The 26,838-nt window shown below is 41.3% G+C and overlaps 1 protein-coding gene across 1 annotated transcript in view; it reads left to right on the top strand.

The window, feature by feature from the left end:
* Positions 1 to 26,835, top strand: part of B4GALT5 (beta-1,4-galactosyltransferase 5) — a 51,695-nt gene extending 24,860 nt beyond the window's left edge. The window contains exons 2-9 of the mRNA XM_019548110.1: positions 8,416 to 8,550; positions 14,698 to 14,811; positions 16,169 to 16,293; positions 17,369 to 17,485; positions 18,544 to 18,731; positions 19,024 to 19,146; positions 20,005 to 20,106; positions 24,021 to 26,835. Of these exons, the coding sequence (XP_019403655.1) occupies positions 8,433 to 8,550; positions 14,698 to 14,811; positions 16,169 to 16,293; positions 17,369 to 17,485; positions 18,544 to 18,731; positions 19,024 to 19,146; positions 20,005 to 20,106; positions 24,021 to 24,168 (1,035 nt within the window). The 5' untranslated portion in view covers positions 8,416 to 8,432 and the 3' untranslated portion in view covers positions 24,169 to 26,835. The remainder of the gene's footprint in view (positions 1 to 8,415; positions 8,551 to 14,697; positions 14,812 to 16,168; positions 16,294 to 17,368; positions 17,486 to 18,543; positions 18,732 to 19,023; positions 19,147 to 20,004; positions 20,107 to 24,020) is intronic.
* Positions 26,836 to 26,838: the final 3 nt, after the last annotated feature.

Raw genomic sequence — 26,838 nt, 5'->3', positions numbered from 1 at the left:
GTCTTGAGATTCAGGATCTGCCCCTAGCACCACTCATAAGAGATGGCTAGAGTGCCTATGACTTTTAGGGAATAAACGTTTCCTCAGTAGGAGGAGCCTTGTAATAGCTTGTGCCATGACGTGACACTTGGATACCAGCAGAGTAAGCACCTTAACGCTTGTCTACACATGGAAGCAAGCGCTCGTGAGGTAGGGATGAATAAACTACTGGTGTGAACAGTATGAGATAAATAATGTTTTACAAATACACTGAGACCTGGGGCACTGTAGTTATTTTAATGGAGCAATGTCAGCAGGGCCCCCTAACGTAGAAGCAGAGTGTGACTACAAAGGGGATTTTCTTCTGGCATAGCAGTGCCTTTCTAGGTGATATCAATTAAGGTTGCAGCAATTAAGGTTCAGCTGGTGAAACAGCATCCATGCAAGAAAGCTTACCATCATAGTTTCATCAGAAAAGGGTATGATCTTTTCACTTCTTGACTGACAGAGCTCTGTTGGCAAAACCTTATAATCCTAGACCTATTTTAGATCAAAGAGAAACTTAATAAGAATCTGCCCAAGACCTAAAAACCTCATTGGAGCAAGGCATGCCTATTATTTGAGCAGTGACCAGGTGCCTTACTCCTTGGTTTTCAAAAGGGCTGCTTTAGTTGCAACCCTTGTAGCAAGCCTGTAGTAACTTGGATGCATTTATTGAGCAATACTGAATATAAAATGCACAGCTGAAAAAAATAGTGCATTTTCTCCTGGATGAGGAGCATCCAAAATTATTGTCTGCCATAAGCTGTTTCTCCTTTGTAGCTGGGGTGCTAAAACTTTGTGATGAAACTAGGATTGAATTGGATAGCAAATCTTTATTTAATCTAGTTGACTAGATAAACCCTTTAGAACGTTAAAACCTTCCCGGCTAAAAATACTGTGTTATCTCTTTTGGCCATAGATGATCCCTTTCTAATATAAAGGATTTTAACAAGTTAATGATTACAATTGTTTTGCTGCATTTAAAATTTGTATGCAATACAGCCAGGCACTTTAAATTAGAAATGAGTTGCTCTTTTTTCAGTTTTTACTCTGGTCATGCTCTGCGTTTCTGTGGATTCTGGGCCTCAAAAGTCAGTATCTCTTAGAAAGACCAAGTGAAGAAACATAGTGGTTTTAACAAGGAAAAAATAATCCATTTGAGCTCTTTTTCAGTATGTTTGAAGACCTTTTTTTGTATCTGGAATTTTGTTTAAAGGTTAAACTGAAAGAGCTCAGTGTTTTAAAGGTAAACTCTTGGGGTAACGGAGTTTATCATCCATTGCATTATCCCAAACAATCTACATTCTGCTTTGACTAGATCCAGGAATCAGTTTACCTAACTCTTGGTGTTGAAACAACCTGGTATCCATGCAGGAGAGAGTCTTAGGAGCTTAGCCAAACTGCTTCCTGGATCCAGTCAGAGCAAACTGTAGTGCTCACACATGTACTGTCTTGCATGTACACTTGCTCTCAGTTTGTGTGTCCTTCCCCACATCCCTGCAGTCTTTTTACCACCTTCTGGCCTTAGGAACGTGGATAAAGACCAGTTAGTTGGATTTGTAGCCTGGCATTTTCCTCTTCCACTAATTTCAACTGTGTTCACTGGAATCAACTCAAATCATTCTTCAGAAGAAAGATCACTTTCTGCCTCAGAATGGTGGTGAATCAATACTGTGAATGAAAGGATTTACACAGTAAGAACCAATCTGCTAGGGTGTTTGGGACTGAAACTTCTCTGGAGTTCACATGTCTTAAGACATTTGTGCTGAGTTGTAGATGTTTGCCTGGAACCACAGTCTTGGCAGTATGCTGGTGCCATCACTTTTGGAAAAGATAAGGTGTCAACAACCAATTTGCTGCTCATTGAAATGAGTCTGTAGCATTATAGTTTTAACTGTAATACCCATAAGTCCTCATTGGACACAGTAGCATTACTATCTTTGGCTTAGTGAGAAATCCGATTGGCAGCTATTATGTCCTTTTCTTCTTAAAAGAGAGAGTGTGGTTGGCTGGAGGGAAATAGAAATCACAGTAGAGAATATATCTGCTCTCTCACTTCTGCCCTCAGTATACAGAGCAAGATCTGCATAACTGTATGTTGGGGAGGAAATAACTGTAAAACAGGAAACTACTGTATATTTGCATCTTCTGATCATAATTAAAGTAGGAGAGTCACCCTCCTTTTAGAAAGGTAAGGTTTAATTCAGGTAAATGCCTGTTGCCTGCTCCATGTTATTCCCTTCTTTATATTGTTGTCACACTTGATAAAAAAACATTTGATCATTTCACCAAGAGACTGGGAGTTGGGCTGTCTTTCTGACTGGTTTGGTATAAACTGTAAATAAGTCACTTAAAGCACATTAAAAACACAGTTTATAATGTAATGTTTTAATGTGTTCTGTAATAAATGAATTTATGGTAGATAGGCATTACTCCTTCCTTTTATTAGTGGAGAAAAGCTACATTCTGTACATCTTTGGGATTATTTGCTCAGGGCCACCCATCAAATCCAATTTGAATTTAAATTCTGATTTCCCTAGTCCTGGGCTTAATCACAAATCTGACTACTTCATGGGTATGAGATTGAAATGTATTTGAACTTGAGGTTCTTGGAGGTGGGTGGGGAAGCACATTAAAATGAACATGCAGACTTATGTCCTGCTCCCTCCCGCCTGCCACACTCTCTCTTTCCTAAAGAAACCTGTTCTTCTGAAATTACAAAGTTTCTAAATTAACCATTGGAAATTACTTGGGAAGTATTTCATCCTCGATTTCTTGAATTCTTTATTTCAAGATTGGATGAAGGTATATTTAAAAGGCTCAACCAGTTATGAGCTGGATGTAGGAGTTACTGGAGAAATTTTCTGGCCCTCCTATGGAAACAGACTACATGCTTGTCACAAACAATTTTTCAAAGCAGAAACAATTATCAACCCTTATAACTTAAGCTTGAAAACAAGTTCAGGTTTTCAAACTGTATTCGTTCACCAACACCCAATAATCATTTTTTGGTTAAGCAGTGCTTTATGATTCCTTTTCTTTCTCTGAGCCTATGCAGTTTGATTTACTTGCCAAGTATAGGTAAGACTTTCTGTATAATTACTTGCTTGTCACCTTTGTCCCGTTGATTTTTAGCCCAGCTTAAGGCTATAAATAGGGCAGCAAAGGATGATAACTTGATTAATAAATGATAAATGGAAGGGTGATAGATGGAGGGGTGACAGCTGTGTCACCACAGTTATGTAAATGTTGGACTCTTATTGTATACAATTAAACTGAACTGACATCTATAAAAACCAAATGTTTTTGAAGCCTGAAATACACAGGAAGACTTTTACTGTTTCCTATCTAATTTAGGAAGGAAGATTGTCATTCTTGTCTTTGCATATTTTAATCCAGCCTTCTAACGTTGCTGCGTTTATGCTGTGCATTTTTTCTATCTAAAATAACTGATTTGTGGTCTTTTTCACCTCTTCCTCTATGCTAAGCTCTGTAAGGAATGGGAAGGAATTTAACATTGGGAGGTGTTAAACTTTTCCAGTGGTGCTCTGTCTTAATGTAGACAGGGTTTTTAATGTTTGTGGGCTTTTGTAAGGCAACCGAAGTTTCCTGATAAGTTGGCTTTTAATAAAGGACATGCAACGTTGCTTAAAAGCTCTTGTGCCAATCTGTTTTCACAGTATCTGCAGTGGCTACTGTAACTGTTTCTAGCAACAAGAAAATCAATTCAAAGTTACAGGCCCTATCAAAATGTGATAGGCAAGATTATTTCACAGTACCACAGAGAGATGGTGCAGGTGATTTACTGTTTGTCATTTACGATTTTACTGCAGAGGCAGATGGTCACTGAGGCTGCTGACAGATGTGAATCCCCCCCCCCCCAAGAAAACAAAAACAAAAAAATCCAACCAACCAACCAAAAAACACAAAACAAAAACCAAACCAAACAAACAGTGCTTTAGCAAAACAGCAAACACATCAGTTCAACCTGGCTCCCTAGCATCTGTGTAGATCGGGCACTTCAGCTGGGCTTTTTGGCACTTTTATCTAAAGCTGATTCAATCGGCTTTGACAAAAGCTCCAAAAAGCCTCACTGAGGGGCCTGATCTATACAGATGATGGGAAGTGCGTTGAGCTAAAGTAAAGTAAAAGTGCCTTTTTAGGTTTTTTGTTTTTTTCCACATCTGTAGGCAGGTGTTTAGTAATAGTTTCAACTGTTACTCTAGTAACTATAGAAACTATTACAGGAAGCATTGGTTATGCAATTAGATTTTACTTCCTTGGTTACAACTATTCTAGTCCTCTTCAGTTTCATAGTAATAACTTGTCTCCAGTCTTCCTACCATGGTCATATCCTCTTTTTATTCATAAGTTGGTGTTCTCCATCTTTCTCTGAGAGCTATGATAGTTGCTTATCATAGAAGTCAGGTCGGAGGGACCTTGTAGCTCTTCAAGTCCAACCCCCTGCCTGGGCAGGAGAAAAAACTGGGCTCAAATGATCCCAGCAAGGTAGGCATCGAGCCTCCTCTTAAAGACCCCCAGGGTAGGAGCCAGCACCACTTCCCTTGGAAGTTGGTTCCAGATCCTAGCCACCCTGACTGTGAAGTAGTTCTTACAGATGTCTAATCTAAACCTACTCTCCAACAATTTGTGGCTGTTATTCCTTGTTATGCCACGGGGCGCTAGGGGAAACGGGGTCTCTCCCAAACCCTTCTGGTCCCCCCCCTAGTGAGTTTATAGACAGTCACCAGGTCCCCCCTCAGCCTTCACTGCATTTCTGAAGCCCACACCCCCTTGACATTGAGCGCAAACAACCATCTTGGATGCTGTGTACTCATAAGAGAAGGAGGAACCATGCTTTCTTCCTGTCTCCAATTTTCAGCCTGTATTGCTTCTGAAAATGGAACTGCTTAATTCCTTTTACACATCATGCCCTAATAGAATGACTGAGGAGAAAAGCAGCTTGCAAGAAAGTATTATTTTAAAAAGGCTTGAGAGTCAGCAATCCTATTCTGATTCCCACTGTCTTGCTGTGTGATGTTGTGGAAGTTACTTAATCTTACCTTAGATCAGTTCCTTCATCTCTCCACCCTACTTTCCTGTAAGGGAAGGGGTAGGGGAAGAGAATACAACTTGTCAGAACTTACCAGTTGTATTTCAACGCTTTCTGGGGTGGATGCTGCAGGTGAGCAAAGCATTGCCACAAATACTTCTGTAAAAACAAGCCCCAAGTATTTATTTTAACAAAATCATTCAGGTTAAAATATTAGAACTGTGCAAAACTAACACATTCAGGAAATTCAGTTCTTCTGGTCTTTTCAAATGATTTGGCAACCAAGCTGAGACAGTCTTACTAGAGAAAATTGTCCTTGTTCATTAAGAACAATTCTACAAAAGTAATTGCTGGATGTCCTTCTCATTTTTACTTAGTTTTAGTTTCCTTAGTAGTGCCATTGAATGACTACAAACCCTTTAAAGAAGACTTATTTCCTATGAGAGAGCTTATCAAGGACTCGATAGCATGAATAAAGCCTTAAGGAAGGAACAGTTTAAATTCTACTGAATAGTTGGGATAGCTAAGACATTGAGGGCCCTGGGCTTGAACAAGTGTTTAGAGCAGTGGTTCTCAACATTTCTGGACTCCAGGCACCCCTCCATAACTCTTGTGAATTAAGTGGCACCTGATTTTGATATGTTGCAGTGCTTATCTCTTTGCGGAGTGGCCAGCAGTGAGGATGTGGGACTGGACATGCAGGGACAAATCTGAGACTGCTTTTATCTGCTTATCTACGTGCACCTTGCAGCACCCTTCAAAGGATCTGGTGGAATCCTGGTTTAGAACTAGGATTGAGTGATTGGGGCGGGGGGTTGGGGTTTTTTGTTTCTACTGACTTTTATGAGCAGTTGACAGGCTAATTGGTCTGGAATAGTGTTCAGTTTAGGTGTGTGTGTGGGGGGGGGGGCGTTCTGTAGAATTTTAACTGCATTTATCTTTGGCCTAGACTCTCTTAACTGACGTTTTCCTTGAACTTCACCCCATGCTGCAGGGATCTCTTTAAAAGGAAAGTATTTGTTCTAAGACTGTTTATTGCTTGTTCTCTGCCTGCACTGTTGGCAAAGAGGCTAATTAGTACCATTTATTATGATGGCCTTGAATAGTAGGTGCCTATCCACTGAACTAAACTAGGGATGAAGGTTCATTTTGGTTAGGCTATTAAACTGTTACCAGTCAGTAACTATTCCTACCCATAGAGACAGCACCCAGAAAATCAAGTTAGCTTATTTAGATTTTAACACAATTGAAAATCTCTTCTTCCATGCTCACACAGGCATAGCTAACACTACTCTGACCCCTGGGGCTGGTTGTAGCCTATGTATATCTTTAGGCTGTTTAGGAAGTGCTGTGGCTATTGTACCTGAAACAATGACCTGTAAGTGAAAGACTCCCAATGTAATTATTAATCCCATGAGATATTCAGGCCTTGGAGGCAGTAATTTGAATAGCTTGTTTTTGAAAGTCTGACTCTTCTTCTGACCATGAATGTTTGAAGACCAGGACAGATTGGCTGGTTTTCATCTTTCCAAGAGCATTCATATGTTGTTGATTTAGAATCTAATGCATAAAAAGCTAAAATGTGGATTAAATAAATACCCCACTTGGTCAGAGTAACCTTGCATGGTTCTCTGTTAGTTAGACCTAAACAGTTATCTCACTTCAGAGCAGAGCCTTGCACTCTGATTCCAATACAGTGCCCTTGGGTAACCTACCTAACCTGTGTCCTCAATGACCCAGAAGGCACATAATGAACAGCGGGCTTTCTGGTTCTGACATGTTAGTCTTTCTCCTGCAACAGGCTCTCCCCTTTGATAGAAGACCAATGCCCGCTGTTTGCGTTCCTAGCAGTACTCTTTCTGTCCAGCGGCTCTTTATTCTGGATTGTTGCTTCCTCTCTGCAAGGATCTTACTTCTACTGAACAAAGCCACCTTGTTTTACTCTCCCTTGGTAAATGTTTTTTTTCTTTCCTTTAACTACTTTTGATTTCCTTTTTAAGTACTCTTGATCATTTACCGGTGCAAGATTGAGCTCTCTGGCTGTGTTTTGTTTTCTTTCCACTTCATTCTAAAGACTGAATTACAAACATTTTAAATTGAACTAGAATTGTGATATGTCCTGGCAGAAGGGGAAAGGAAACTCTGACACGTGGCAAAATGGGACATGAATTTCTTGCAGTTCAGAAGAAATGGATTAAAAGGATGGGGCGTGTAACAAATAGTAGTTGCATAATGATTTGTTCTCCCAATGCTGCACAACAGTTTGGCAGAAATGTAAATGGGCTGGCAGTTCCCTGATTCTGAGAAGTAAAATAAAAGGATTTGGAGCAGGAGGAAGACTTGCAGTAGGAAAAAAAATCTTATCACTTTGGCTGTTGGGCAACAAGGAAAAAGGCTCTCTTGATAAAGCAGTGCCCACCTAGGGTAGCATTCTTTTAGCTGATTAGAGCAGGAGAGGGAAGATTTCCCTAAAAGCAGAGCTGGCACTGTAAGGTTAAGAGACTTCCTCCAACCTATGTATTCTGACACTACAGAGGTGAGACCTTTACTTAGTGTCAAATAACACTCAGGTTGTTGCACCCTCTTCTCAATGATCGTTCCAGGGATGAGTGGAATGACATAATATAAATATTGACTATGGCAAGGGACAACTATTAATGTGCGAGACAGAAGGTACACATAAGCAAATATTAAGAAAACTTTGCTGAAACAAAAACCCGTAAAGCTTTTTCCCAATGGAAGTGGGAAACTTGTCAGTATCAATGCTTAGATGTAAACTGGCTGCTTGAAAGGCTATAATATAACACTGTTGTAGACACCTTTGAGCTATAACTTTAGTTCGCTGACTAATGCGTTGTGTGAGGGTGAGTTTGAAGGCTATATGAAAATGAAATTAATTCTATCTTCATGCAGTGATTTCTTAGTAACCATGTCACAGGAGAGCTTCTATTCAGAAATCCTATTAATTTACCCCCTAGTCCTCACTTAAAGTACTCTTGATATTTCTTGGTTTACTTGAAAACCTCACAATGATACTGGATGCTAGCAGGAAATGCAACCTCAAAATGTAGTATGGTCCCTGGGTTAACAGGACTAAGAGTATAAATCCTTTTTGTTCTCAGATATATTTCAAAATGTCCCTTGGATGTCATCTTCTCAAATAATGCGTGACGTTTCCCGTCCCTTGCAGGGTAACCTCGGCATGATGTTCTCTAGAGAACGTCTTGGCAAGAGGAAATTGAAGTAAAGCACAACCAAATGGCTCTAAAAAGGCTTGATGATTTGAATTTTGCTTTTGAAAGAAATTGCTGCTAATTTTGATCTTTTTTTTTCTATTGCAGTGAACACCTACCTCTTCATGATGCAAGCCCAAGGCATCATGATTCGCGAAAACATGAGAACAATAGGAGCTCAGGTTTATGAGCAGGTGGTCCGTAGTGCCTATGCTAAGAGGAACAGCAGCGTAAATGACTCAGGTACATTTTTTTAGTAATTAAGTAGCTTTGATTAGTGTTTCCATTAGCATTGGAAAATGAGTCAGTTCAGACCATTTTTCTGGAAGGAGTTGAATATATATGGGTCACTACAAAACAGGGGAGGATATTATTTTCCTTTTTCTGTGCAATCTTTTCCTCAGATTCCTCTAGTAATTTGGGGGTATTTACAAAATCCAAAATGACTGTTATCCTTCTGCTTTCCAGGGATGTACAAGTAACATGCGCACCCTGAAAAGTTATTTTGTTTTCTTGTAGGACGAACACAACAACCCATTTTCAAAATCTCTGTTTTCAGACTTTGACCACATGCATGTCTGGCTTGATTTTTTTTTTTTTTTTTTTAAATCTGACTAGGCATGCTCATAAGTGCTTGAATAAGTCACTGTTCCAGGTACACAGAAGAACATGTACTTATAAGCTTCATTGCTTTATGTGTAAGAAGAACATAAATAGGTCGTTGAAGTTCAGCTGGAAGTACAAGAAGAATTTGGAATTGAAATGGGGATTCCAACTATAGCAAGCCCCTATCTTTAATTACTAAATTAATTATAATGGGAGTGCTGGTCTGGCAACTTCGGGCATCTGAACACTACGCTAATAGTTTTAATACAAAAGGTTACATCAACTTGTACCGTGGCCAGTGAGCCAAATTGAATTAAGTTTTTCCTATTTCCCGTGTTTGTGTCATTGCAAGACAAAACTTTAATAGTTGATCCAGGTTCTTAGCAATATGGAGTTGGAGGTACTGACGTCGTTTCATATGTCAAGTATTGTAATTCCATTATGACATGACCCTCTCTATACATTCACGTTCTTTCTCCTCCACCTCTTTTGCAGCTATTAGTCATGTCTACTCTAGGAAGTTTGTAGTAAAGTTATATCAAGCCTTTGCTAGGGAAGACAGGGCACAGTAAACAGTTACTTATAATGGAGAGATCAAGGCATTTTTTTCCTATAACTGAAACAAGGCAGGGCAAGGTGACACTATACTGTGATTTCCCACTGGAACTGCCCTTCTCACTGTTGACACCTGAGTGAGTCATTATTTCCTAAGACTTTAGCTATGTTCTAACATTATGCTGGAGTAAGTGTTAGTGCATTTCAGCCAAGCTTGACAGCTCTGAGGAAGTACATTCTGGGTTTCAGTAGTGAAGACAAATGAGGGAAGAGGTTTTTTTGAGACGGGTTTCCTTATGAGCAAAAACCAAGGTCCTCCCTCAGCTTAATCTCTTGAAATCTCTTGAATTTCTGTGAGGTCTAAGATGTCACAACATTTCTAAGGCTCTGGCACCCTATGGTTAGATTGACTGCTATAAATAGAGGAGTGAAAGTCCTCAGATGCCCCCAAGTGAATTCCCTTGTCGCATAGGTTGTCTCATCTGCCTAATTTAAAAGTTAACTTTGATTCATCAACTCAATCCATTCACTCCATTTTTAAGTTTCAGAAAAAAGTTCCTTTAATCTATTTTCAAACTTGTGGGAGTTTAAACTGTGGTTAGAAGGGAAAGAAATAAGATTAACTGTCCCCTTTTTCTTGTTCACTTCATGTCACGTTAAAGGCTTACACATTTTCTTATAGACATGTGGGTTATGCCTTTCATTAGCTGCTTATTTGCATCTTTCCAGGATAAGCGCTGAATTTTTTTTGAAACGGGTGTAAATCTTCACAATAATTCCTCTCCTTTGTAGCTATTTTATTATTCTTAGAAGGCAAGAATATTGACATTGGTGTCATTGGCATTTGAGTTAATATCCACTAAAGTGAATGAGGCTGTTCAAAGCTCAGACCTGTTGCCTAGGGAGATCTGTCTGCCTTCCCAAACAGAGACAGGGCCATCACTTTTTATTCTAAGACAGACTTCTTTGACTTTGACCCTGCTAATATAGCTATACAGCACACTGTATGTAAATAACATTGATTTTAAAAAAACCCGATATCTTCATACAAACTTCCCTTGGGAAGAGGAAGAAAGAAAAAAAGTGTACATGACAGATGCTGTTCGTATCAAATGCCTTCCAGAAGTATATTGATAGCATTGTGATAAGGGCCCAAATAGATAAACTTGAATTAGGGTCGCCTTAGTCCTATAGAATTCTGATAGACTTCAGATGTACATTTCAGATTACACCACACCACATTAACTGTCAGTCTCCCTAACTTTATGCTTGGGATAGCATAATTTTAAACAGAGGTTGTTTCATAATAAAGGATGCAATGCAGCTTAGTGCTGAAGCGGGAAACCTGGAAGGCCAGGCATACTGTGATCTTCACAGAGCTGTATGTGCCTGCACTAAATTTCTTGCCTCCAACATGCTTCCTTTGTTTCAACAACTCTTGCTTATTTATAAAGCACTCCCTCCTCACTGTCCAGAGCAAGCTGTTGTTCTTCAGTAATGGGTACTAAATTTTAAGTCCCTTTTTAAATGAACTACAGCTTCTGCAAGCACAGAATGCAATACTTATCAATGTGAGGCCACAAGTGCAGAGAGGACATCATACAGCAGCACAATATATCTGTAGAGAGCCAAGCTGGGTGTTGTAAGACAGAGCACGTAGTACATGCACTATTTTAATGGTAATTTGTTTATTTAAATTTGATCAGCGTAATACCACACACCCAAGATAGGCACTAAAATGCTGGTCTTTTTGTGTTCATTTGCAAGTCCATTGTGGGCTCTCTTACTCTCTTGTTTTGAATAAGATGGGGTAATACTTACACCATCTAACGGATGAACTGAACTAATGACACTGGATGCCACATATTAACCTAAGGAAGGAAACTGAAATACTGGAAGGGGAATGGTGGGTTAGTGCAAAGTGGCTTGGTTTGGTTTCTAACCATTTTAAGTCCACACACAGAGAACCTGCTTCAAATGATTGATTTTTCTTTCCCCCCCCCCCCCTTTAAATAACTTGTCACATTTGCTTCTTTTCCTGAAGAGTCATTCTCATTTGTTAAAACTTAAACATGCTTGGTTGCAACCAAATATAACCTTTTGTATTTTACCTAACAAGGAGACTATATCACACCTACCTATGCTTATTTGAATAATTATCATCTTAAAATACGTTGATTCAGATTTACCCGTTACACTTTTATTAGAAAATAAATGTTTTTTTATTTATTGGATTTTTGTTAGTCTGGCATGGGAACTAGAATTTGTTTTTGTTGGACAAAATACTTTGAATGTGCTGGATACATAGGGAAAGTAAATGCAAAACTTGGCTTGATATGCTGAAAACTGATTTACTAAACATACCTAGAGAATTGACAATTTGAAAATCTGGTCCACAGTGATCAAAAACAAAGATATTCGCATTCTTATAGATGGAGATAGGTGACCTACTGGGATTTCAGATGTTCTTAAGCAGGCTGGATACCTCAAGTCCATTTGCTTTTTGTAGGAGCTGTTTTACCCTTTAGAAATTCCACTAAGCTGCCTTTCTCCTTCTGTAAGTGTATATACATCCTTTTCAAGATCTGTCCCCACAACTTCCAAGTTCATGGGCTGTCTTGCTTTCTTGCAGTCTCTCAATAAAAACCAGGTGGAAATGGGGGGGGAAAAATCTTTCTTGCCTTTTCAACTCCCAGTTTGAACTAGTGTAAACAAAGAAAATATTTTTCTCTGCAACTAAAACCCAAAATAATTAAAGGGAAAGTTTTCCTGCATAAGAAGAACTGAAGTGTTTAGTTTGAAAGAATGTAAACACTAGCTTTATTGTAAAGACTGAAAATAATAGAAATATTTAAAGAAGTACATATCACTGAAGGCCCTGGCACATGCAATTAAAATTTTATTGCTCCTTAAATAGTAACCCAGCCACATACTGAAGCGAATTTATAGTGTGATGATAATACAGCAAACATGCCACAAAGATATTATACTTATAATGTGTAAAGTCTTTGTGGCTTGTCTGTATCATGCCTTAAATTGAACATATGGCATGTCAGGACTAACCTGTAACAGATCCTGATGTTCCTCTGAGCATCGAGATCTGGCATGGGGCAACCAAGGTGCAGCTGTGTGGTTGGGCTAGGGACAGCATGGGCTCCTGGTCTCAGCAGTCCCACCCAATCCCCAGAGGCAGATTGGGGGAGGGGGAGGTGCTGTGGGCTTGACATCAGGGAGTGTGTCCTCAGGCTCAATGCACTCTGGACCTTTTAAAAAGCAGGTGTGCAGGTGGGAGCCTCAACTGCATGCCTACTTTTTAAGTTCCAGGAGCACCTGTGGAAGAGACAGCTGGGGAGCCGGGAGTTCTCAGCTCCCCATGCCTTGCATTATGGGTCCTGGTACATGAGGAGTTTTAACGAGTGTACCCACAGCCAAGTTGCAGGCATGCCTTTTAAAACTTCCTTGGTGCTCAGACCTAAACCATGGGGAGAGGTAACCTGGTCTGTGGCACCCAGACAGCTTTAAGGAATGCACCAAGGCAGCTTCACCACCAGGGACTTTCAGACTCCATGTCCAGTAGCTGTAGCTAGACTGTTGTGCCATGGGGGATCAGAGGCTCCTGGTGAGGTCTGAAATCCCCACCAGAGGAAGCCCTTCAGACTGGACCTGGGGCTGTCCCAGCCAGGGCTAACAGTCAACTGATTTGTCAGCTCACTGCACTGGTGACTCAAACTGGCCTGGGGCTGGGAGCAACAACAAGTTGACTGTCAGCTTCAGCCCTAGATTACACCTGAGTCTGTTAGAGTCCCTGGTGCAGTCCCAGGGGCCAGAGCTGACAGTCAGCTAATTGTCAGCTGTGGCTGGACCTGTGGGCACTCATTTCAACTTGCCAGTGTCAGGAGTGAGGGTTGCAAAGTCCCTTCCTCTCCCCACTTCAGTTCAGTCTCACAGGCTTTAAATGCTGCATGTGCTGCATTTAAAGCCTGTGAGACTGAACTGAAGTGGCCCTAGCTGTCCCTGGCCCCACTTCTCTGTACCCCTGGCTTTAAGTCTCCCCATGTGCAACCCATATGGGCTTCACTGATTTAAAACCCGGAGGTTGCCTACTCCCAACCTGCCACCTTGCCAGGAAGGGGAGAAGGCAGGCTGTCAAGTAATGGGCTTCTCTAAGGGTAGGGGTGGGCCAAGGAGCAGCCCTGTATTCCCCTTGGTTGGAGAGCTCTCCAGTCTAGGGGCCAGAATGCACATGTGCTTCAGCTCCTGGGATATTTCTCTACTGTTAAGAATTCTCTGAAATTGTTACCAGTAGAAAGAAATGCAACTGTGGCCCAGATCTGGTAATTTGTTAGCTCATAGAGTAAGCTGATGTCTAAATAGATTTGGATTGCTTTTGTTTCTGCTTGTAGGAGTTTAATCTCTTTTGGTCTCCTCTGATGCAAGAAAATGATTTTGGAAGCAAATGCATAAACCTGTCCGTCAAAACCAGATATTTATGAAGGCACATAACCTTTTTAGAAGTAAAGGGAACCCATCACTGCTATGACCTGCTAGAACTGGTAAAAGGTTGTAGCCAAACTAAGGCACTTGTAGAGCAGTTAGTTCTTTGAAATGTTACTTCAGGATAGGTAAATGCTTCTTCAGGAAAAAAAAGAGTCCCAAATCTGCAGGCTGGGCCAGAAAACTGAGTTTCCTGTATGTGCCCTTGTTAGGAAAGGAGTGCTCCAGGGACAGGTTTTTTTGTTTTGTTTTTTTTTCCTTTCAGCCTCCCTTCTGCAGTCATTGGAAGTCTACAAAGTATTAGCAGAAGCTTACCTGTCTCGGCTAACCTGCATCAGCCCAGTTTGTCTATTAAAGACTTCAGTAGAAAATCATTTAATAAATTGGAAGCCACAAGGGGCCCTTGTGATGGTTTAGTCTGAGTTCCTACATATCATCGCCCAGGTGCCTGCTCAACAGGTTTTAGCCACAGCTATTCTGCTATGAAGAAATGTTTGGGATTGTCCCTGCAATTCTACCCCCTACAGTGCTCACCTGTTGGGCTGGCCAGGTCAAGGAGATTGTGATACTTCAAGGAACACATTTTTTGTGAGACTGCCTACACTTCGTGATGCGGTTTCCCATCGATGCCTTGTCCATGTGCAGTAACCAGCTGAATGGGTTTGTTAGCAATTGAATATTGGAGATAGCTGTAAGATTAAAAGCTCAAGCAGCTTTTTGTTTTCCCCCCCCCAGATTATCCTCTTGATTTGAATCACAATGAAACCTTCCTGCAAACCACAACTTTTCTTCCTGAAGATTTTACCTACTTTCCAAACCATACCTGTCCCGAGAGACTCCCTTCTATGAGTGAGTAGTGCTGTGACTTGTCTTCCCTTCCTTCCCTGCAACCCATGCTTCCCTTCCTTCTGGTTGCAGCCCATCAAATACCTGTTTCCTTTGAGCGGGAGGTAGGAGGGGAATAGGGGGAAGATACCTTCTTGTTACAGACTTTGTGGTATAAACTGTAGTCTTTGGGAGTTTGGCAGCCATGTTGATTATATTATTCCTGGCTCCCAGACACCACACACTTTACTTGCATGCTCTAGAGCCCGGTTGGTCTGTTCCTGCAGATTCTTGTATTGTGCATTCTAGTACCACTCTTTACCTACAGATTTATTATATATTGTACTTCTTATATTTAACAGTCAGGAAGGGTGGGAATGAGGAATGAATAGGTATGCTGTTCTGCAAGTGCAAATGTCTCTCCTTGGAAATGTGTTGTTTACCAGATCCCAGAAATCAAGCTCTATGTCTGAGACACTTTTCCCTTTAAACCAATAGCCCATCAGTTGACAAACTGAAACAAGAGAGTGATTGTGCAACATGAATCAGTGAAAAGATTCAATACCTCACTGCTCCATTAACAGCAGCTGTAAGATGACAGAAGTGTTTGCTCCCTTACTTCTTTCTGCTGTGGCTACTGCTGTGCTTTCCAGCTTGGATTAGTCCCAGAAACAGTGGAATACAATGAATTGGGCCACTGAGCTATCCTCTAATTAAACTGACTTTGAATTTCACTGAGCAACTCTCTTCCTTGGCCTGTGGCTAAAAATTAGTGGCTAAGCTGAAGAAACACAGGGGGTGGAAAGTCACACAGGGTAAAGCAGTGATAAGTAGGGCTCATCAAAAATTCTCCACTAAAACTGGTTTTGAACAAAAGTTTGGGGGGGGGGGGGTTGAAGAAGCCACAGCCAAAGCTTTCTTTTTTGAGAGAAGCATCTGTTTTTCCTAAAGACTTTTTTTTCTTTTTTGCTCTGATTTGGAATCCTACTGCAGTTCCTCGTGTTCCCATTTGGTATAGGACAAGCCCCCTATTCAGGCATCTCTCATGATAAACTGTGACCAGAGACCTTCTGTGATGTAGTACCTCCCCTAAGGATGAAGACCTTGGAGATGATGTCTGAGTAGGAGACGGAGACCTCAGAGATGAATGGAAGCATGAGACCCTCTTGCAGGATTTCCTCATCAAATTTTTGTTAATGTTTGGCAGGGAAATAGTTGCTTTGCAAGCAGCTTTACTAACAAGCAAAGGAAAAGGAAGTAGACAGAACACACGGATGGGGTAGAAGCCAAGAGATGAAATTAGTCAAGAAGCCAGAGGTGCATGTTTCTGTCCAAATGAGAGCATTTGTCTTTCTTACACTTCTTTCCGTTGTGTGCACAGAGGGTCCAGTTGATGTAAATATGAGTGAAATTACAATGGAAGATATCCATCAAGTATTCTCAAAAGACCCTTCTATCAAGCGAGGCGGCCATTGGAAACCTAATGACTGCCTGCCTCGTTGGAAGGTAAACTATACTTGGAGCAGCCATGTGGCACTGTGAATGTGTCACCATTTCTCAGTACAAGAGAGTGCAAAATGAAAGTTTTTGATATCATGTCAATCCAGTGGATATCTTTCTAGCAGTTTCAAAGAACTTACCAAGAACTGTTCTTAGTTCTTAGTTTTACATTTGGCCTTTTCCTTGGGTTAATAAGGAGTACAAGGATGCCAGTAACAGGCCTGAAATATGCTGATGAAAACAGCCAGAGGCTTCCTTAGTGGCTGACTGGTTCAGTATTTAGTTTTTTGTAGGAACTTCTGAGGCTACCAGTGGCTTATGGAATCTGTCTACTCCACTAATTCAAATGTGTATCACAACTGATAGTTGCTGAAAGGTGTTGCCTGTTGATGACAATTAATGGTTCATGTGCAGTGAATTACTTGGTCTCATTCCTAGCTGACAGGTGTCTAGATTTCATAGACATTAGGGCTGGAAGGGACCTTGGGAGATCATCGAGTCCAGCCCCCTGCCCAAAGGGCAGGAAGTCAGCTGGGGTCATAGGATCACTAAGACCACCTCTGCTTTGGGGCATTAATTGTTCCAGGAAGACGGTATGACCTGGGACTTGTACATTACTGCTAGATGGGCCCCCTGATGTACAGGGTTGGCAGTGTGCTAGAGATGACTTCTCTCGTGGCTCATGCTCTACTTCCCTAGTGGGAGACTATTTCACTCTCCAGTGCTGTCCGTGTCAGTTATCACCAGCAGTTGGAAAGGTGTATAATCCTCCAGGTAGTAAGGGCTTTTTAAAGCCAAAGCCCTGAAATCCACAAAGCAAAGGAGATGTGTGCCGGGAGGTGTGGGGGGATGGGGAGTGCCCCAGCATGCTGCACAGTGCATTAAAGGAACTGTCTCGGCATCTTGAGAAAAGAGTTAGATGATAGCCCTTTTGTAACACCACTGTCTATGATGGGTGGATGTAGGTAACAATACTTATGGCATCAGACACAGACAATGTCTTGGGCTGGTGGTATGTAGGCCACTAAAGGACAGCTGCTTTCCAGTGATAGTATTAATTATCTTCTTGTCTTTTCTTTAGGTGGCAATCCTGATCCCATTCCGCAATCGTTATGAGCATCTTCCGGTTCTCTTTAGGCACCTTATTCCAATGCTTCAGAGCCAACGTTTACAGTTTGCGTTCTATATCATCGAGCAAGTAAGTGATCCACTTCCTGTAGATACCCACGTTTTTCCAGGCTAGTATTTTGCCAATGGAAATAACCATTAGAACAAGAAGCTTGTTTTTGTATCTTTTTCCCTGGGCTCTAGTATGCAGCAACAAGTTGACTCCTTTTTCATTGTCGGCATTGTGTAATAATGGTAAATGCCCAAGTTGTGTCCCGAGTGTGCCACATTGATCACTTGCAGATCTTATGCCACAGGCTTTCAAAGGTTTCTGGCTAATATTGCTTGGTATGTGTAACCAGGCCTTTCTTAACACAATGCCATGGGAATGGCATATTGGTCTGGAACACCTGAATGGGTTTGGCTCCATGTAGTACAAGAAAGATTTAATTAATGAAGATCGAAATTGAATTAATTGTGATGGGGAAATGATTTCCAAATCACAAGCTACTCAGACTACCTACTTTTTGTTAATCCTTACCACATGTTTCAAAACCCACCTGATCAGAACTTTTTTGTAACTCAGCTGTAGAAAGCTGTTTGTAGCATGGCTTTGGTAGACCTGTACTTTTCTTTGTTATAGTAGCCACCACTCTTGAGAGAGGGGGCTAGAGAAATTAAAGCCATCTTTTTAGCCTTTCCACACACACTTGAATAAAGACCTGTTTTCTACATGTAACATTGAGAATTTATACAGTAAAACCTGGATCATTTGCATCCTCCTTGCCTTACATGCCAAATTAATTTCAGCCTTCTCAGCTGTTTGCTGCAGCTCTGACTTTAGTGAACACTGTTTCTCTAATCAGCTGGAGTTTAGAGTGATCCTATACAGCTGATCAGCACCCTGTGGAGGTAAAAGGGTTTTAATATCTATTTGCTGTGGCTCTGCACCGCCCCAGAATATTGAAAACCTTCTTTTTTTGAGGGTGTTTTATGTATTTGATTTGTAGGCCGCATTCCTCCTAAAAGGCTCAGGGAGGCTTATGATGAGCCCATGAAGGGCTTGGGTTTACTGTACCACACTTTGTATATGTATTGAAAAATGCATTATATTTTGGTACTCCTCTGATAAATAACTCTGTTTCCTAGGCTGGTAACCAACCTTTTAACCGTGCCATGCTCTTTAATGTCGGCTTCCGGGAAGCAATGAAGGACTTGGACTGGGATTGTCTCATCTTCCACGATGTGGACCACATACCAGAAAATGACCGTAACTATTATGGATGTGGACAGATGCCAAGACACTTTGCAGCCAAGCTGGATAAATATATGTATCTGTAAGTACCAGTGTTCCTCTTTGGTACAGTTCCCCCCTTGGTACAGTGCCCCCTTGGCAGTGCTGCCTTTTAAAAGGGAAGAGGGTCAAATTCAAGTTGGCTTAGAGTTTTTGCACAAGGCACACAAGCCATTCCCACTAAGGCAGAGGGAAACAAGCGTACCCATGGCTTGGTTTAGTTAATCTCTGTCCAGATAACCCGATAGGATGGGAATAGGCAATGGTCTCAGTCCTGAACTGTGACAAATTATGTTCCCAATAAGCTTGACTAACACTCTCTCTCTCTTATTTAGGCTGCCTTACAATGAGTTCTTTGGAGGAGTGAGTGGCTTAACAGTGGAACAGTTCCAGAAAATTAATGGCTTCCCCAATGCATTTTGGGGCTGGGGTGGAGAAGATGATGACCTTTGGAACAGGTACTGTTGTGCATCTTGGCTTCAGTCCACTTTCTGAGGAATAGGGGGGTGGGCGGGCAGGGTGTTGTACAGATACAATATTGTATAATACTCTAGGTATTTGTGGGGCAAATTGTGTGCTACAGCCTGTTGTTGTCTGGCCTAACACTGGAATATACTGCCGCATGGGTTCAGGACATAGCTATTGGGTGTACAGTACATGCTTCCAGCTTCTTGACAATCAGACTTCTTGGGGCTGTTCCTACCTCTGCTCTAAAGTAAGCCAAAGACGAGCAGTTGATTTTTGCCTACTGTTTTGGACTGCCTGCTTGCTTAAACTGTCAGCCTTAAGCAATTTCAGAAGCCTCCAGCCTCTGTCCTCTGCTAGAGAGGAGGGACATGTAATTTTGTGAAGGAAAGTATCCCTTCCTTCTCTTTTCTCCAGGCAATGCTGATTGTGCACTTGAGATTTCATATCTCTTTCAGCTGGAATGGGTGATTGTACCACTTTAAGATGCCTAAATAAATGTGTAGCTTGCTTTAGTGAATTCAGCCTGCTAACGCAAAACCGATCTGAGGCTAATAAAGTGAGGGAGCATTGGTTATTGTTGTAGGGAACCTGTGAAATTGTTGGCTTTCAGCTTTGCCATAGAAATTAAGTTGTTGCTCAGCTGAACTTCTCAACTAAAACTTGGTATATGGAAAATAGCACAAGTTGCCTGAAGCTTAAACTGGTTCCAATATTCCCATTTCATTTTGCTAGTGAATGGATGTGCACACTCACTACAGACAATAAGTTTATTGTGGCTCATGATTTATTCTGTGTTGGTAATGACGTTGGAGCAAATGCAACAGTCAGCTTTATCTTTTGTAATGCAGAGTGCAGTATGCAGGCTACACAGTGACTCGACCAGAAGGAGACACAGGGAAATACAAGTCGATTCCACACCACCATCGAGGTGAAGTGCAGTTCTTAGGAAGGCAAGTGAAATTGTATTATGGGGCATTGTGTATATCTGATCCTGTGGGATTCCAAAGCACTTTACAAATTGTCATTTGTACAGGGGGTGATAACCGTTTTAGGACTGAACAAGGCACAAAGATGCTACAAAACGGTCTCAGCCCAGGAAGGGAAATTGTAAGCTTCAGTGCCGTTCCTACAGGGGATGAGTGCAAGGTATCACTTTCCAAACTAGAATCCAGCTGGGGCATTTAATACCCTGGACTCAACAAAATCCTGACTTTTGTGACTGCTTTTCCAAACTCTCAAGCAAAAAATTTGCATTTCCAGCCAACTCACCTGTTGTCTGTGTTTATAACTGACAAGCTATGTTCTGGGAGGAGAGATGGTTTTACATTCTGGGGAAAGAATGCTAATTACTAACAAGGTGGTAATTAATATCATATACTGAAGCAACCCTTGTTCTTCCTTGAAAGTTTCTCATCCAGACATTGAACAAGGCCAGCCCTGCTTAGCTTGCAGCCAAGATTATGAAAGGATTAATTGATTTTAGTGTTATGCTTATTGCAGCAACCTCCGTTTCCATTTTACCCCTAGACTGCCTGGATTTTTCAGTCTTCTGAATTTGCATTGTGAGCACAACTTCAGCTGCAAAGCAACATCTTCTGTAACATGCATTCTGTTTAAAGTCACTGCCCATATGTATTTCATTGTTGGCACGTACGTCCTACATGCGTGTTTGAGTAGCTGTGTCCAAGAGAGTTGTGCCTGTACTCTGTAGCCCTCTGCAGATCCTTCTTCACCTGGAACTCTAAGTTGGAAACCTGTAGTTCCCACCTTTTTGTAGCAGGCTTGCAAAGACCCAGCAAGGTACAGATCTCCTGGATTCACCACCTGCCCTTCTTTTGAGGCAGTTGTTCCTGTCAGTGATAGATGCTCCAAGTACCCCTCTTATGTAGGAAAAGTGCATACACCACAGAAGTTCTCTTGTGTGTTGGACCCCAAAATCCAGGAAGTCTCATCCAACTCCCCTAGAGAATACCATGAGGGCTTTGTCAGCTCCTAAAGGCTGTAACCATACTGCCCCTTGGAGCACTGTGGTAGGCCAGCAGTGTCTCTAGGCTGCTAAGTCTGTTTGGTGTCAACAGGATCTCACTCCTTGTTTGGAGAAGAGTAGTCATAAAGAGCAGTGTGACCAGATTCAGATCTGTCTCTCCCCTAAGCATCCTGTGGGCCCAGTATAGTAGACTGTTCCAAGCTTGGGATGGGTTCACTGACAGCTTTTTGCTCTGGATGGTTATTAGTTGTTAAGATCCTTATCCACGCTTCAGGTACCAGTGGCAATCCTGTACTGTAGATTGAAATACCTCGTACTTGCACAGATGGTACAGGGGCTCCAGTATGTTCCAGAGCTAGACACTTCCCAGTGCCTCTTCAGTTCTTAGTGTCAGGGTATCTACTGGTACTTGACCACTTGAATTTCCTTTATTACTTTCTGTAAAGAAGCTGGTGGCTTTGGCACCTGATAGCTCCAGGGACCACTGAAAGTGATGCCCATTAATAGGGATCCTAAAAGCCTTTAATAGGTTAGTTTACAATATGTATCTGCAGCCAAGCAGAGCCTTACAGAAGCTCACATGCAGAAAATCCTTGGAGGCAACTGCAAAAAGCTGCATGGCTTAGCAGCTAGGAATAGTCTTCCTGAATCTAAATTGTATTGCTGCCTCCTGCTGGCGTCAGGGAAGCTGCTAAATGGGAATTGTGCAAAATCTTCCCCGGCAAACACTGCATGAGCTAAGTGCAAATTCAGATGAGAAACAAACTTGCGATGCATGGCATTCTGGGCTGCTCTCCAATCTTAAGTTTCCTTTCTTAAGAGCTCCCATTCAGTAATCCTCCTCTTCCTTGTATTTAGTTTCCATTTTGCTTTCAAACAGCTGCTATGTGTCTCCTTTGCTGCGTTTTTCCACGTCAGTTTTCTGTGGCTAAAGCAAGGAAGTCTAGTTCTGAGGGAAATGTCACAGGTGCTCAGTTTCCCTGAAGTATCAAAGGCTCCAGGCAGCAGAAATGTGAGCTTTAGGTTTGCCTTGTCTCCTAAGATCTGAAGTTTGAGGCGGACACTGCTCCAGTCCAAAACTAGTGTCACATTGGGTGATGTGTTTGAAGTGTATTGCTATCTGATGTGTGTTAGAGGGTTCAGAAGAAAACTGATTTTTGATTTGGCTTGTTGTAAAACATCTTGCTAATAGTAGCCCATTGCTGCCTGGTACCTGTAGGGAGATGCCCTGATTACTTAAAGCCTTTGAACTTAGTCCTTTTAGACTTAGACTAGTCATGTTTAGTTAGGGGATTTGCTGCAGTTAGTCATCAGTATGGAGGGCAAACTCATATGTAGTTGAGCAAAGCAGTAATTTAGCTTTGCTTAACACTGCGGCTAGCAGCACAAGTGCAAGCAAGTTTGCTGCTTGCTGTCAGCATAGCTGTGTGGGGCATACAGCTCTATTGTAGCAAGGCAGCAGGGTGGCAAAGCTGGACTCTTTACAAGGCTGGGTGGCTTACTATGTCCTCCATGTGCCTTTCAAATCTGCTGTCTCTGACCTAGTGTTTTCCAAAGGAGCTCTCTAGAGTGGGTGTCCCAAATTGACTTCCTTTGGTTTTCCTCCTACCTGGTTGACTGTTCTTAATTGTCCCTGCAATTTAAGTTTTGATCAGATAAACCTCAGGTCTTCCTGCTCCAGGAAGTGAGAGCCTGTCCTTACTTCAGCTCTTCCTGGGATATCCCAGCATTTCTCATACCGATTCATGTTAAGTAGAACTCTTCTCAGTCCATTCTTCTTTTTGGCAAACCTGCAGCTCCGCTCTCCCTGCTCAATCCTTGAGGTTATCAACATGGCTGCTTTTCCCTCTCTCCAACTCTTTCCTTCCTTGCTGCTTAAGCTGTATTTAATATTAGTAGTTTATTCTGCTTGAACTATTGTAACTTCATTCCGGCCTCACTCCTTCCTCCTGACTCAATATGTCCAAGGTGCTGCAGCTAAAACCATCTTTTCTGCTGCTTCTATTGCACAGTAGTCTATTCACTCCTCATTCCTTCCATCTTTCTCAACATGAAGTTCAAAATCTTACTCATTTCACTTATTGCCTTCCAGATGCATTAAAGATTGAGAGGTACTTGGATACAATAATACAAACAAAGAAGATTAAAGTCCCTTCCCTGCCTGAATGTTTTTTCCACCCTTCCTTTTTCCTCACTCCTATGTCTTGTCCTTGTATCTTTTGGGTTGTTCTTTCCTGCCACAAAACTTGCATTGAGTCCTCTCTTACTTGAGTTCTCCCCCTTCCAAAACTCAGTTCTAACTCTTAATCCCCCAACCTCCAGTCCAGTATTAGCTGTTTCTGCTTCTTTGTGGGATTTAGTTTTCTAAAAAATTGATAACCTGTGTCATCCTCCCATCATTTGCTATGTGTGTCACTGAGATGGTGAGCTCTCCCAGGTGGTGAGTGCCATGCTACCCCAAGATAGATTCATGTCACTCAGCTGTCACAAGTAAGTTTGCTTTGCATGCATTCTGAAGGGGGTTATTGGATCATACCGAGACTAAAAAAAAAAAAAAATAAAAAAAATGCTGAGGAAGTTTCTTGCATGTCCAACATAAAATTACGTTGAGGAGATTGTGTTCTGTATTACATATCCCCCCAGCTATGGGCTGTAACTTTTTTTGTTTTGGAGAAGCATTTGGAATATTTACACACCTGAAGTTTGCAGAGAAGACCATGCCAGCCTAGCCATGAAGCATTCATGCTTGGAACACTTGTCATGGATTTGCTTGTCCTGTTGGCCCTAGATTTCCAAGTGGCTCTTAGCCTAGGCTTCCACAGTTGCAAATAACTTTTGGCAGTGAAAACATCCATCTTTTTCTTTCTCTTTAAACAGGTATGCACTGCTGAGGAAATCAAAAGAGAGGCAAGCCCTGGATGGTCTCAATAACTTGAACTATTTTCCAAACATTACATATGACGCCTTGTATAAAAACATAACTGTTAACCTGACGCCGGAGCTGGCTCTGGTGAATGAATATTAAGAGGAGATAAAACATTTGCTTTGCCCTTTGCCAAGAAAGCAACACATTAGACATTCTTTTTGAGCATCGTCAAGGACAACAAATGCATTGTCTAATGAAGGATCACAGTATAGAATAAGATTTGAAGAATGAGATTGAAAGCGCACGCACAAATCGTCTTAGCTGTACTGACCCAATCCAGTTGTTTGTGCAGCAAGCCTAGCGACCTGATTCGCTTTCTGGTGTTAAGAACAACGGTGTGACCTGCTGCTCTCGTCTCTGCATTCCGTCTCCTCCAACAATCTCGAATACTGTAACTGTTCTCTGACACGCTTTTCTCTCATGGAACCAGTTTGGCTGAATGACTCTTTGGCTGCTTGACTTTGGATGCCAGAAGCAATCCAGTAGGCAATGGCCCTAATGGGAGAACAAACAAAACTTATACCATTCTTCTACATTTGTGTGGTTTTTTAAATGACCTGCTTGAAGTATATACAATGGAATCGCTTCTTAAAGAAGCGTAAGTGTAAATAAGCTATGTAAATTGCCTTTTTTATTTTCTTTTACAATTCAAGACCCAAGCTAAAGGTTTACGTATTCAAGTTGCTCACATAGGCCCTGATCCTGTAAACGCTTGCACGTGTACTTAAAGAAATGACTTGCATGAATACGATTAAGTGAATGGGACTACTCATGTGAGTAAAGCTATTTTTTTATGTTCGTGCATATGTGTTTACAGGACCAGGGGCCTTAACTGGTAAGATGCAGGAGTTTAGAAATCTGAAACCACATCTGATGACAAACCATGGTGAGAGAAGGGTATTGAAACCTACGTTAAAAGGAAAAGCATCCAACTTGCATCATTTTGCAGCAGATCCTGTGAAAAATCATTACATCTTTCTATTCTATTCCTGATGGCTTTCTTTGCCTATAAACCCCTGTATCCTATACCTGCTGGCAAGTGCAAGCTTGGATTGTAGACTTATAAGTCTTTTACACCCCCCATCCCCACCATGCTCCTTTCCACCCCAAGAGCCAGATTCAGCTGAAGACCTATCTGGTCTCCTTGAACACGTCTCCAAGCTCATATCTTCTCTCCTCTATCATGGTCTGTAGGTTTGGGCAGTTGGCTGCAGTTTATTAAATCTGCCCCCAACTTAACAGCATTCTGCAGTGGTTCCTCTAATATAATACTTTTTTGTTTTATGCAATAGTATTTTGCTATATTTATTGTATAAATGAAGCAGTACACTGAACTAATGTGTATTATAACCATAGGTAGTACACTTGGTTATGGTCTTTAACCAGAGAAAGCATTGCGCAAGTACAAATGGTGGGATAGATTTGGCCACAGACTTAAAATCACAATGTGAAAAATGAAGGACATTAAATTTAGTTCAGGAAAACTTAAGTATCAAGAACTGAAGAGCTTGGTCCATATACCCATCCGGTTTTGTAGGTTTTTTGTTCTTCCCTAGACATGATCTTTTTTGGTTGTGCCTATTTAATTTTTTTTCTTTTGGTTTAAAACCAATCCATCAATATATAGCACGTACAAATGCACTTTTACTGGGCCTTCTGGCTAGTAAAAGCTTTTTTGGGGGGTTGCTTTAACAGAACATGTATATTTTATATATATAGTGACTGTGAGTGCTTATGCCTCAGAAGTTCTTTAACTTTCTTTTATCTCATTGTTTGCCTTCTGTTTTTCTAAACTCTAATGGTTTACATTGGTTTTCTTGGTTGCATGGACATATGATCCCCATACACATCTGTTGTGGGTGTGACTGACCAGGCCTCTCTTCTGTCTCTTGAGAATAACTTAGTTTAGAAAACATGGAGTTCTTGTTGTGTAGATCTTATCAATCAGCCTGCATGAGAGGACAGAGTCTGCCCTTGAGAGTGCTGATAAATTTGTAATTTAGGTGTAAAGTCTTTGAATACATGTGCTTTAAAATTGCTTCCTGAGGGAATCCTACATGGTTACTTACAGACAGAGGTAAGGATTTTCTTTTATGGCGCATATATAGCAATAAAGACTTTTGCTTCTTACTCCTGTTCTAACTATTGTGGACCCTTTTCAAGTGCAGACCCTTTACTTCCCCTGTCATACCTTTTTTAATCTTGATGTTGCTAGAAATCTTTATTTAGTGGTGCTTCAAACAAGGAATGTATTTCAGATGGTCTAAATTCACCGCCACCAGAATCGTGCATGTGTGTGTGAGTAGATGTTAAAAGCTGTACTTGAGTTTGAATCCTCAGCTTTCAATGTGTATTTACCATCTGTTGCACCTTCTGTTTTAAAAAGACATTACCTCTACTCAGAAATGCACTCATTTAAGGTAGGCATAAAAGGGTCCATTTCACCTAATCAACATCACTCTAATTTTTCTCAATCATATTGGGTTGTTTTTTTCCCCTCTTTAAAATGTGGAATATCTTAAAAATGTGCACTGTTAAACTTATCAGCTAAGTCCAATACTGTATAGTAAATGTAATTGTTTAAAAAAAATTCTGTTGAGCGCATGTGCTGTTATGGTGTAAAAAGTCTCATACTAGAGAACTGTACATATTCTGGCAGCTGAAATTCACCAAGGCCACTCGTTTATCCCTTGTACATCAACATTGTGTACCAACCCTGCTGGGGGGCAGGACATGATCAATGCTGATTTCTTTCTTTTTTTTTTTTTT

The sequence above is a fragment of the Crocodylus porosus genome, unplaced genomic scaffold (assembly GCF_001723895.1).
Source record: "Crocodylus porosus isolate Cpor-Errol unplaced genomic scaffold, CroPor_comp1, whole genome shotgun sequence".
Taxonomy (NCBI): Eukaryota; Metazoa; Chordata; order Crocodylia; family Crocodylidae; genus Crocodylus; species Crocodylus porosus.
This window is presented reverse-complemented; position numbering and strand designations above follow the sequence as displayed.